Source organism: Poecilia latipinna, unplaced genomic scaffold, assembly GCF_001443285.1.
Source record: "Poecilia latipinna isolate Pla-1442-1.1 unplaced genomic scaffold, P_latipinna-1.0 Scaffold4296, whole genome shotgun sequence".
NCBI lineage: Eukaryota > Metazoa > Chordata > Actinopteri > Cyprinodontiformes > Poeciliidae > Poecilia > Poecilia latipinna.
Window position 1 is genome coordinate 127 of NW_015116912.1, and position 13,185 is coordinate 13,311.

A 13,185-nucleotide genomic window follows, 5' to 3' on the forward strand; every position below is an offset into this window, starting at 1 on the left:
GTTTAGAAAAGCCCGTGGTAAGGATAGCTGGGAGCAGCAGGTAAACACATAGACAAGGAAGAGTATTCAAAGAATGTGTCCATCATACCACATGGGCGACCTTTGTGCTTTATAAGATGCAGCATTCTACAGTCCTATTCATAAATACATTAATCAAAAGTTGATTTTGACTCATACACAGCAGCAAATATATCCCAACTTTCAGAAAAAAATGTTAGCTGGGAAACAAGTTTTTAAATATTTGTTTCAGAAATGAGTTAGAAAGTTAGGATAATAAAAAAAAAAATTAAGCCACGTACTAAAGTTTTACCTGAACTCTTGTCACTTTTCCGACGTTATTAACAAAGTGTTATCTTGTAATAATAAACGTTTACCAATATTTAGTTTTTAGTTGTTACTCAGCAAAAAGCTAACGTGATGTTAGAAATTCCGTGTCACGTCGCAATAATTTCTGTCTGTTTGTTTAACCAAAAGCGTCAACAGAAAAGGGGCTTTTTCTTACCCTCCTGACAGCGAACATCAACTAAACAGGCGCAAAAAGTAATCCAAAAACTAGTAAAAACAAACTTCATTCCATCCTCGATGATTTTGCTCTTTCCAAGCATGATTTCCAGCCCTGTCCAAGGAAAAAAGTAAGGTGCATACTTCGATGGGTCGAGTTCTCGCTTCAATAAAAACTCGCAGCAGAATATCCTGCGAAATTACTATTGGCCACGAGTCGTAAACTCGACTTCCTATTGGTTAGGATGACTGTCAATCAAATGATCCCGGGCATTCCATTCTAAATGTATGGGACTCCAAATGTGTCTGTATTTGTTCACGCCAGCACAGTGGTTGTAGAGGTTTTCATAGCACTACCTGTGTAAATGCCATATTTACGAAAAGCAGCATACCAACAAACTAGCTCAAAGACAATAGAGAAAGGAAAGAAATAATTTTGTCCACGAGTAAAACAGTCTACCACTATCCACTGGGACTACATTTTCACATGAAGAAAGCAGTGAAGTTATGTGGTCCAAATATGATTTCAACTTGAAGTCCAAGAGAGGACTTCAAGTAGAAATATTATCCTCCAAAAAAGGTAAATGACAGACTTTTAGAAGTTATTCCAGCAGAACAAATAGATACAAACTAAAGTCCCAGGAAAAATACTAAAAAAGGAACGTGAGAAGAATCATCTAGCACTATGTGAGCTATGCTGTCCTCACTCGGCATCACTAGTCAGCCCATGCTTACGAATTGTATCCCACTAAACCTTATCAAAAGTCGAAAACGGTCCATTTAACTCGCAAAATCACAACGAGCAACAATTATTAATCCCTATCGTGTTGCGTTTGCTCAATAGTTGTCATCAACTTAAGTGCGAAACTGCCATCTACTGGTGAAATACAGGCAACAGCAGAACACGTCAAGCTTGTAGTCCCAGATCACTAATAAGAATATGATACTCACATATTACTGAAGTATTTCTTATGCAGTGTTTTCTGCTTTCTGTTTGTGTGTGTGGAGGAGAAATTTAAATACCGGGTGAATAAAGTCGCCCTGCCCGTGAACTTTTACAGTGGAGCACAAATCCAGCCTCACGAGGACAGTTTGACCGAGTTACACATCGCGTGCCAACAGAGCGGTTCTCGTGACAGCGGGACAGATGCTTCTCAGGCAAACGCTGCCTTGGCTGCAGGAAGGGCAGCGACACAGCTTGGCTCACGCTGCCGTGTCCCTCTGAACAAGCGGAGGATTAATTATTTTTTTACGCTGTTTACACCGTAGAGTGCGAGGAGTGGAAGTGGACCCCGGTTTTTGTTTCTGTGGATCCTGTGTGGGACGGGAACGCGCGACAGGGGTGCGTGATGCCGCCCCAACAGACGTCAGAGTGAGGCTGTGAAGAGGGTAAGAAAGGCACGCAACTGTCCGGGTATGCTAATCCAATATAGACTAATTTGAAGAAAACGGCTGAATATATTTAGTTCATTGTAGTCTGTCTGATACTGTGGTTAGCTGTCTCTTCCTTTCGTTAAGTTCCCCTGAAAGATAGGCTGCTCTTGTTCTATTATTGCAAAGGCTTCAACTGCATTTGCGTTCACTGTCAAATTGAGAGCGGCTCATGACAAGAGTATAAGAATTGAAATTAGTTTCCCATCATGCCTTGTCTCACATAAATGACTAAACATTTCAAGTTTAACTCATTACATTTAATCCAGACATTACAATTCCTGCAGCTAATATTTTGTGTTACATTCGGCCTCACAGCCTTCCTGACTCGCTGCTACAGGAATGTCACTATTGTTTCAACTTTTCCCCAATTACTGATATACGCCGCGGTGATGCAGCAGATTGTTTTGTGCCCATCTAATGAATGGACATTGACATTTAGAACCTCTCTGAAAACTATGGGTTTTTGCTGAAAGACACAAACGAGCAAATGTCACGCAATTGTTGAAGTTTGAACACTTATTCGGCTTTTTAAAAACGTTTTTCATAGACAATAAAGTTTGTCAGTTGAATTGTACAAGATACATTTGCGTTAACCGCAACAAAAGAAATGGTTTTGAAATAATTCATCATCATCAGTTTTACGACCACATTTTGAAATTACGGTTAAGTCCAAAACATTCCAAGTTATTTAATTTCACTAACATGCTCCTTCTGGCAAAGTATGGACTCTTTGTATGGAGTTTAAGATTAGGAAAAGAACGTTTTTTAATCTCAAAGACTTGGAGTTCATCATCAAAGATAAATCCATTGGTCATTGAGACAGTCATTTTTGGCACACTGTTTTTAGTAAAGATATTTTTTGGATGAACTTTTGGTCTCTTCTGTTGCCTGATGCTTTTGTACAATCAGATTATTTTCATTTTTTGTAACCTTATTGTGAATGATGATTTTAGCTAAATAACGTAATTAAAATGTCAAGAAAATCCTACTTTTAAGAGCTGAACTCCACAGTTGATCAAATTCCCTAAAAACAAAGCAGGCGTGAACTCCAGAGCACTGAATACTAACAATAAATTAAACCAGGGTTGTGTGGTTTTTCTTATCCCCCATCCAATAGATTTTTTTTAAATTGAATTGTATGGAACCTCTCACATTAGAGTTGGAAAATGTTCTGAATAAGCTGCATTCCTCATCTAGAATATCCCAGCATGCAGAGGCTGTTTTAACCTAGGCATGAATTAATTCTGAAACAACAGGAAATTATTTTTATCCAAAAATATGTAATGGAAAGTATTTGTGTTTGATCTGAACATTAATGTGATTCACCTGTTGTCTCTGTACAGCCCTGCTGGGAGGTGAGATGGCTGCTGCTGAATGGGTCTCTGAGCCTTCAGGCAAAGTCATGGTGGTTAAAACAGAGAAGCAGGAATGCAGGGACAACATCCATCAGAGACAAATCATCCTGCAGCTAAATGGGTAAGACGATTGCACGGAGGGGTACCAGTCGTTGCCTTGGAGTTTAAGTCTTAGTCTTCATATCAGAATCACATTTTTAAATAACCAAAGCCTGGAGGGAATACAAAAAAGAAAACAACAAAACCATTATTGTCCCATTATATCTGTGTGTGAGCTAAACTGATGTAGAAAAATGACTGTTTGTATTGTATATGCTGTATATTCTTAAGTTAACGCAACAGTCCAGTGTGCAGAGAAAGTAAAGTAAGGTTTGTTTCATTTCAAATGTGAATTTATGTCGCCCTCTGCAGGCTAAATGGCGACAGTGTCGGTACTGCCACCAGAGTTTTAGCGATAGAGACACATCAAAGTAAGTAAAGGCATGCAAACCAAAAATATTATCTCTTTAAAACTTAATGAACATATACAAAAAACACACATTTTGTTCAATACAACAGAATCATTATGTATAGTACTCAGCATAGTGCTGGGTGATAGTCTCAGTGTTGTAATTGTTCGATTATTCTTCCGGTGATGTTTTTTTTGCTGCATCCTGTGAAGGTGACTGTGAAGCCGATGGAACAGAGATAGAGTATGGCTACCCCATCACTTGTGGAGACAGCGCAGCAGTCCTGCTGTTTAAGAAGTTTGTCTGTCCTGGAATCAATGTACGATGTGTTAAGGTAGGTCAATATGCTGAATGTGTCCAAGAGGTGCTGATTTATTACGGGAGAGCCAACCACGGTGTACTTTTTTTTTTTTTTTTTTAAATTTTTGCTCCATTGTTCCTTTAGATTTATTCTTTCTCTTACTATCTTGACATTTAAATGAGAGACTAATCAGGAAAAAGGTTTTGTCCTGGGGGACACAAGTTCAACTTCTACCAAACAAAAACAACAAAACATGGACTCACACTTTTAGAGAATGTGTTGAACTGTTCCCTATTTCAATAAACTGATCACACTTACAGCGTTTTAAGTTTTTTCTTCTTTTTTTTTTTGCAAAGAAAATAGACAAATAGACAAATAGACCCACCTAATAAATATTTTATGAAACTCCATAATAAGTGACAAAACACAATAGCCTAAATTTCCATCTGAGTATTACTAGCAGAGGTACTGATTGACTTATCAATCAGTTATCAGTAACTTTAGAAATCTTCTTGACATTTAACACATTAGGTTTAGATGCTTCACTGAATCTGCCGCCAACTGAACCACCAACATCGTCCCATCATTGAATTTTGATTTGACACTAAATACCACTTTTCTCCAGACATCAGTTTTTCACCTCTGCTCTTACGTCTTTAACCCACACTAACCATGGTTTCTTTGTTGGTATTAGAAATGCTTTATATTTGGCTTTTCTATACATACATTCTATCTCCTTCTGACATTATCTCTATTCGTCTGTTGTGCATTTTTCAATTTTCAAGGTGTGTGACTTTCAGGTTCCTGTCCCTTTGTGTTTTGACCTTTGTTGCCTGTAGTGCACTGTTTTCTTTTTGCAACTTTTGCAATTTGTTTGTGCCTGTCACCACTTTTATACACAGCTGAGTGCTCCGGCACACTGGGTTGAAGTCCTGCTTTGAAAGACTTTTATACATTTCTTCCATGATGGATCTCCTGTTAGAGAATGATTTTCAATCAAAAAAAAAAAGAAAAAAATCACTTCACATTTTTCTTAGTACATTTTGCAAAGCCAGAATGTTCAGATGAAATAACTCTGTGTCAAATCTGTGATTTCTCCTTTTTCTACAAAAAGAAATGGATGAATGAGCTTCCTCCAAAAAGAGTAATTTATATTTTCATGCTCAGATTCGATACTCCTGTTGCTTGAGGCAGATTTCTCCCACCCTTTGTCGTTTCAAACTCCACAGATTTCCGTCTATATCGTAACACATTTATGATGTTATTAACTTAATACCTTTCTGTTTTTCTTGTATGGTTGATTGAATTGTAAATTATTCCAGAGGAATAAAATGTAGGCTAATCATTACATGGGTTAACAGCCTATTTTACTTTTTATATGACTGTTTACATGATATAAATTGCCCTGTCTTGCTTTTTACAGTTCAATGACCAGCTCATTAGTCCCAAGCAGTTTGTACACTTGGCAGGAAAAGCCACTCTGAAGGACTGGAAAAGAGCCATCAGAGTGGGAGGGGTTATGCTCAGGTAAGATTATGAAACATTAAGAAACATCTGTCTTTCTGTTAACAACCTTTAGTTCCACTTTCTTGTGCCGACTGTCATGTTTATCATTTTAAAACGGATGAATGTCATGTCTTGTGCGGCATCTTGTGAAACTATTCAGAGCCTTAGTGCCATCCAAATTTGTTCATGTTGCAACCACAAACTTCAATGTAATCTGTTGGGATTTTCTGTGATAGACCGATACAAAGCATAAAAATGGAAGGAGAAGCATACCTGTTTATTGGTTCTAAAGAAAAATCTGCATTTGTATTTATTCCCTCTTTGTCTAATACACCTACATAAAATCCAGTGCAACCATGCTTCTTTAAAGACAGATAATAAATAGGGTAAAATGGTGTGTAACTTAAGTGCATTATTCTGTGAAGGCATTAAAGGTTTGGTAGAGAACATTAGTAAAAAAAAAAGCCAACAACATATATTCATGGAGGAGCTGCAAAGATACTCTGCTCAGGTTGAATTGGTCTATTAGATAACTTTTTATACTCCACAAATCTGGCCTTTGAGTAGAGGCAATGAGAAAGTCATTGTTGAAAGACAAGCATTCGAAGTGTCACTAGGAGTTTTCCACAGACCATGAGGCAAAACCAACAAACACGTGGAAGAAGGTACTCTGCTCAAGCAAGACCAAAAGGGAACCTTCTGTGTCATACTGCAATTCCTCCTCAAAACACCATCCCCCCTTTGACAAATGTCGATACCATGATGCTTTAGTAAACTTTTTTCTTTACAATGATAGGGAAGCTGGTTAAAGTTGATAGGAGGCTGCAAAAAAAGACTTGAGAGTGGTGCAAATGTTCACCTTCCAACCGGAAAATGACCCAAAGCCATAGCTACGATGGTTAGGATTAAAGCATATTTCTTTATGAGAACGGCTCAGTCAAAGCCCAGTCCTAAATCCAAGACAGAGTTTGTGGCAGGACTTGAAAATAACTGTCCACATATGGTTTACATCCAATCTGACTGCACTTGAACTATTTTTGTAAAGAAGGAATGTGAAACGGTTTCAGTCTGGGTGAAGCTGATGGAGAGAAAACTCCAAAAGCTTGAAGAGAAAGATGTTTCTACAAAGCGTTGACGTTAGAGGAGTTGCATACAAATGCGTGCCACGCTGATCGTAGTTATTTTTAAAACACATTTTATTGTCATGCGATGGTTCTTATCCACACTACTACTTTGTGTTGGTCTGTCATATGAAAATCCAATAAATGCAGTTACATTTTGTGGTTGCAATATGACAAAATGTGGGGAAAATGGGGTTTTAATACTTTTAGAATACACTGCGGTGAACCACCGTCAGGATTGCTTTAATGCCAAATCCAATGTGCACATCTCTGTTTTAGTGTCTGTCTGAGCCTGCATACCAGAGGCAGTGGGTAATCACAACTGTGATGATAGCAGGATCAAATGGTTCACATATAAGCCTTCGAGCAGCACTTCTCACCTCTTTATCGTGTTTGCACTTGCTGTTGGTGTTGCTGGGAGGCAACACGCAAAACCCAACAGGCGGCATCTGTTCTTTTTATCTTTATGCCTCCGGAGGGCTGACCAACAAGCCCCGCATCAAACAAAATAGCGAGAGGCTGTTAGGATTGTTCAGACCAAACGTCTCCCATGCGACTACGAAAGCAAAAACAAGAAAAAAAAAGAAAAATGTTTTCTCAGACACTTTGCCATATTATTGTAACCTGCCTGTCCCCTTTGCAGGAAAATGATGGACTCTGGCCAGATAGATTTCTACCAGCATGAGTCAGTGTGCAGCAACACCTGCCGCAGCACCAAGCTCGATGTGCTGATGAACAGCACCCGGCCTCCTCCAGGGGCCTTGGTGCAGCCAAGCCTGTCGTGTTTGGCTCTCGAGCCTGTTGGGGGACAGCTGGCTACTGTGACAGGTAGATTACAGTTGGCACTTAAAGTTTCCTGTTTTCATACCAATCACATATGCTCTAACCACTGTTTTTAGCATTGACATTTCAAACCAGTAAATTGAAGATCACTTTGAAACCAAGCACCAAAATATGATAAATGTTTAGGATTTGAAGCTAATTTTACACAGACACAACAGCTTTAGCCCTTTATTAACTAAATGTGTCTGCTCTGGTCCTATTTAAGGGGAAGCAGGCGATGCAGTGGAGTTGGAGGAGTCTTTGGAGGAAATGGTTGGAGCGGCATCAGAGCAGAGTAATGGTTCAACACAGCTTGTAAACTCCACAAACAACGGACATCCTGCCAACATAAAGAGAGCTGATTCACTTGGTAAATAAAAGGCAAAATAATGTTTATTGATTCAATATATATGTTCAATTAGACACCTGGTTTCGACCTGTTGGCCACCATCATGTGATCATCTGATTATTCTTTGGCTAATCGTATTTTGATATACATGACACATATAATCACAATTTGTACTGGTAAAATATTGAAATATGTATAATTTTTACAGTCCTGGTAATAATTTCACACCGAAAAAATGAGAAAAATCCAACCTTTTGATTGAGTACAATAACATTGGGGTGTGAGAAGTGATCACCATCTTTGTTATGTCATTAATTAACAGTGATTAACCGTATTTTTTGGGAAACCTAAGTTCAGTTTCTCCACCAAAGATGATTTGATTCTTTGATATAGAATCAAAAAATTGCTAATATTGAAACTAAAAGTTGTCAACAATCAACTCATATTAATTGAATAATATTATTCTATTCATTAAGTAATTGAATAAAATTTCAGGTCCAAAACCACATCTAACTAAGAAGAACATAAATCCCAGCCAAAAAAAAAAAAATCATGATCTGAAGACTTTTTAGGAAACAGTCCATGAACTGATGAGACAAATGTTGAGCTTTTTAGAAGGTTTGAATGCTGTTAACATCTTGGATACTCATAATTTCAGAAAAAAACACATCGTAACATCAACATTCAGACATGGTGGTGGCGGTGTGATAGTTTTGGGGGCTGCTGAGTTGCCCCCAAAATTCATGATTCATAACTGAACCATGAATTCTGCTTCTACCAGAAATGTCCAACCATCAGCTCATCTCAGATTTTATGAAGCAGGACAATGATCCAAAACCAAACTTATTCAAGTCTGGACGTAAATATGATCAATGTTGGATAACGGTGGCAAAAGCATTTAAAATCAATCATTTTAAAGCTTGTATACATATTTGTACCAGGGATGCTAATTGCGGAAGGTGTTGTATTTTCAGTTCTGTAGAAGGGAAAGTTTAATCACCTTGCCACCAAAAAACAAAAAAGAAAAGAAAAATCATCTGCCAGACGGTAATGTGCAGAAAGGATCTTTTCTCAAGAGAAGAGGTCTTTTGTAGGACAGGTTCTCAAAAAGATGTACACAGGGCTTGTCCAGCCATCGCTCTCGTCTCGCCTCTCGCAACCACGAGAGGTTTGACCTCTCTGACACAGCGAGCCGGCGAACCTCTGAATTGGCAGTTGTGGGATGCTCCTGCCGACTTGTCCTTAAAAAGTTGCTGACCACAGTCAGGGGGAAGAGTCATGTCCATTTATAAAGCCGCAGACAGCAGCTGACATTTCCAGGTGTGGCCTTTTTACTTGCCGGGGCTGCAGCTTTGATTTAAAAGCTTTTAAAGGTGACCTGATCAGGCACCGTTCCAGGCGGAGCTCAGTCAGTAAAACGGCCCGCTCATGATGCCCTGCAAAGCAGATTGAAGCGCCTCGCTGCACGTTCAGGATTGCTTGTCGCTGACTTTCGAACAAGTAGATAATTCTCAGCGAGCGTGCTCAACCTCTTGAGCTGGAGCTGTTCAGCTCCACGGAAATGTGCTTCATTCTAGTTTGTATTCCCCTCATGGAGGAATGAATTAAGCAAACTTATAAATGTAAATGGGAACTGGAACACTTTCAATTATTTTACCATCGTGACGGGAGTTTAAGCAAACATCAGGGGGCATACATTCATTTCCTCTAAGATAACACATCCCGCATGCTCTGCACTTCATCACCCTAACCTAACTTCTGTTTTTATCAGTTTTGTGCCGACATCAAGTTATATTTCATTCTCCTTCAAATCCGTCCTGCCCTCCTTTCTGCCTTCAGAGCTCCTCTTTCCTAACCCATTTTTCTGCTCTTTCCTCTCAACATCTGTTTCCTATTTAACACCTTCTCTTCTTTCACTTCTTTTTAAATGTTTTTTTTTTATCTATCTATGGCATCTAGTTCTGTCATTTCCTATGTTTTTTACTTGAAATCACAGCCCCGGATGTCCCCTTGCTTCTCCTTTCCACCACATTTATCACAGATTACTTATTAATCTTTACCGTATTTCTTTACTTTGTTTTTTTTAATTTAACATCCCACACTGGAATTCATATCTTCATGTGCATCAAATCTATACTGGTGCATTTATGGCTTTCTCTAATTTCTCTGTGGCCATTTTTAAACCTCTTAATGGAAGGGGAAAAAAAACAAACTCTCATATGCACAGAGTTCTTATCATGTAATGGATCCTCTTCAGGTGGAGTGATGAGACTTTGGAGGGGTGTAGCAGAGTCTGGGCTGATGGTGGATGTTCTGTCTGGCCTCCATGCTAAACTTGTGAACACCCTTAAAGGTGTCGAGCTTCGCAGCGAGAACGGCAGCCTGCAGGAGACAGGTATCAAACTGTGTCGTCACATTCACACTCAGTGCCTCGCAGAAGTATTACAACACTTGAACTTTTCGCTCTCCCCCCTCCCCCCACATTGCAATTTCAAGATTCAGCTTATTTTATTGGGATTTTATGTGGCAGACCAACACAAAGTAGTGCAAAATTATGAAGTGTAAGGAAAATGATCCATGCTTTTTAAATACTTTATAAATAAGAATCTGGAAAGTCTAGCATGCGTTTGTATTTAACTGCATGTACTTCTAAATAAAATCAAGAGCTATCAAACCTATGACATACAGCTGTGTAATTTACACCAGATGTACTGTGAAGGTTTTCAAGGGTTTGTTTTTATGGGAAATTAGGAGCTGCAGAGATTTACATCTCAGGTGGAAGTTTATATTAATAGTAACTCTGAGATGTAAACTCCACCAATCTGGAAGGATGGCAGGCAGAAAACTGTTATAAGAAACACGGCAATGATGTAGAAGAGGAAACTTTAGTCAGCTAAAACAAAGTGATACCTTTTGACCTACTATATGCAATATGTGTGGCAGAAAACTAGAACTGCACATCATAAATTAATCTTTACAGATGCTCTTTGTCGAAAACTGATTGAGCTTGAGTTGTTTTGCAAAAAGTATCTCAATCTAAACCCCAAAAAAGCTATAATTACGGCGTGCATGGTTCTGAATCAAGGGGGGTTGAATATAAGTGAATGCCAAGGTTTTGGGAAAAAACAAGCTTATAAATATAGATTTTTTTTCACCTGAATTGCTTATGTACAATTGAAAAAAGATTGTTATTCAACACTTTGACTTATTTTCTTTTTTTTTTTGTTGGGTCAGATGCTCATATACTGAATTCTCTGTGTGAGATGTTTGGACTTTTGGACTCGGTGAAACAAGCCCTGGACCTTCGATGCACTCAGAACCAAGAAAGTAAAATCCATCACGGTGTGTATGTCGAGAACGCTGCCAACAGCCGATGCACAGTCCACACGTTGATGTCCCCGGTGGATTTTACTAACTGTTGTCTTGTTTTGTGTAGTGCTGGACGAGATCTCGGAGGAACGCAGGAAGCAGAGCTGCAATCAAAGAAAATCTTACAAGACCTCATCCTTGAAACACCTCCGACCTCACCGTCAGAGCCAGCAGAAAAGACGCGTGCACGACTCGCTGTTGAATGAAAGGACAAACACAGTGATCCGTCCGCTTTCTTTCACTGGTTTATCTGCTGCATCTCATGCTCAGGTCTTTAGCCATTTCTCTGCCCCCGCTGGCTGGAGTCACCTTGTTGGAGCCGGCAGGACAGACGGAGTGGGCCAAAGTGGCAACGGGAAAAAAGATACCTCAGGACAGAACAAAGAGATGAAACAGAAGACGGTACTTCTTCCTGGAGATGGTCCGATCAGATGTGACGAGGCGGGGACGACAAAAAGCTCGCATGGCAGAGAGAACGTTAAATAGATTTCTGTGGCTCAAACTGAGAGCAAAATGCAAGAGATTAAATGAAAACCTGCAGCGGAGACTCCACACTCACTAATATGTTGTGGAACAAACCTTCCTCATTGTGAGGTATCCCATGTCTATTGGATTGGGTCTTTAGAACCACTGGTGGATATATAAACTATATCCAGATAAAGGTACTGTACACTTCTAACAGCATTTCCTGAAGAACAGTGTCTTATTAATGGTTACATTGTGGTGGCTGACTGGTATATAAATGTTTTTTTTTTTTGGTGTAATAACTACAGAAACAGAGGTACAGACGTACACCAGACAAATTGTGATGTTTACAATAAGTGTTGGTTTTAGGCACTTTATAAGAAAAATTCAATCAAAGAAAAAAATATTAAATAATCTCTTTATTGACACGCTGACCTGTAATGTACATTGTTAATGTATATTTTTTTTATTTTTCACTTTTATAATGCTAAAACACACAGTACTCAAGGAACTTAAAATACCATTTTGCTTTTTAATTTTATACCTTTTATATAAACTCAGTTACAACAAAGTAACTTTACATTAAAATTATGCCGTCCAATTCATTTCCAATTATCTAAAAAAGATATGAAGAATCAAATTTAGTCAGTTACTGATCTACATACCTTCTAACTTAATCCGAATTATAATACAGTACAGTCACATTCAGTTAATCATTTGAGACCTATTGGTAAAAGGTTAAGGAAGGCAAGCTGAATGCATAAAGTATCAGCGGGAGACAATTGGGAGTTGGGGGGACAGAGGGGAGACAGACACAGAAGCACCTAACCAGCAGTACTTTCCAAGGACAGAAATACAAAAGGAGAACACAAGGTTAACAGCAGCAATAGCTCACTCTCTCATTTTGTCTATGTAAATCCACCAAATTACTATGTGTGTAATTTTTAAATTATTTTATAATTAATCTGGCTGTAAATATTTGCCCAATTTGAATTAGAGGACATATTTATTGCAAGTCGAGTTTGTTGTTTAAATTTACAAAACAAACTAATAAGCAAACACACTTAGATATGTTTGAAATGTGGGATATCTTGATTTAAATTGTAAATTATACTGTAAAAACTGGTTTTATTATTTATTTTTACTTCATTGCATGTAATATGCAGAGAGAAATAATAATTTAATTGGTTAAATTGTTATTGGATTTGTTTACAACTCTAGATCTATAACTCTAGACTGTTCCTCTTTAGGTCCAAAGATAATAACTTCAGTTTTGGCACATTTATCTGTTCTATTCAGTGACTGGAGGGGTTCAGAGTCACCTGGTGACATGGTAATGTAGAGCTGTGTATCAACAGGGAAAAAAGGGCCAAATCGAATAAAAATGAGTGTACCTCATCTGTACAGACTAGTGGAACACACTGATTTTGACTCAATAGGTCACATGACCTACAAGCTATTGAAGAGAAATACTAAATTTTAACAACAACAACAAAAAAAAATAGATAACAAA

General features: G+C 38.4%; 1 protein-coding gene across 2 annotated transcripts; it reads left to right on the forward strand.

Annotated features, from left to right (window-relative positions):
• Positions 1–1,432: 1,432 nt before the first annotated feature.
• On the forward strand, positions 1,433–12,710 carry LOC106942457 (glucocorticoid modulatory element-binding protein 1-like). 2 transcript variants are annotated; one of them, XM_015025730.1, is made up of 10 exons: positions 1,433–1,915; positions 3,279–3,411; positions 3,702–3,760; positions 3,952–4,073; positions 5,464–5,567; positions 7,311–7,495; positions 7,716–7,859; positions 10,096–10,233; positions 11,073–11,180; positions 11,275–12,710. In XM_015025730.1, exons 2-10 carry the CDS (start codon positions 3,296–3,298, stop codon positions 11,691–11,693), a joined length of 1,395 nt encoding a protein of 464 aa, XP_014881216.1. In that variant the 5' UTR covers positions 1,433–1,915; positions 3,279–3,295; the 3' UTR covers positions 11,694–12,710. The 2 variants fall into 2 exon arrangements, with proteins under 2 accessions (XP_014881216.1, XP_014881215.1); XM_015025729.1 differs by having other exon boundaries at positions 1,433–1,890.
• Positions 12,711–13,185: the final 475 nt, after the last annotated feature.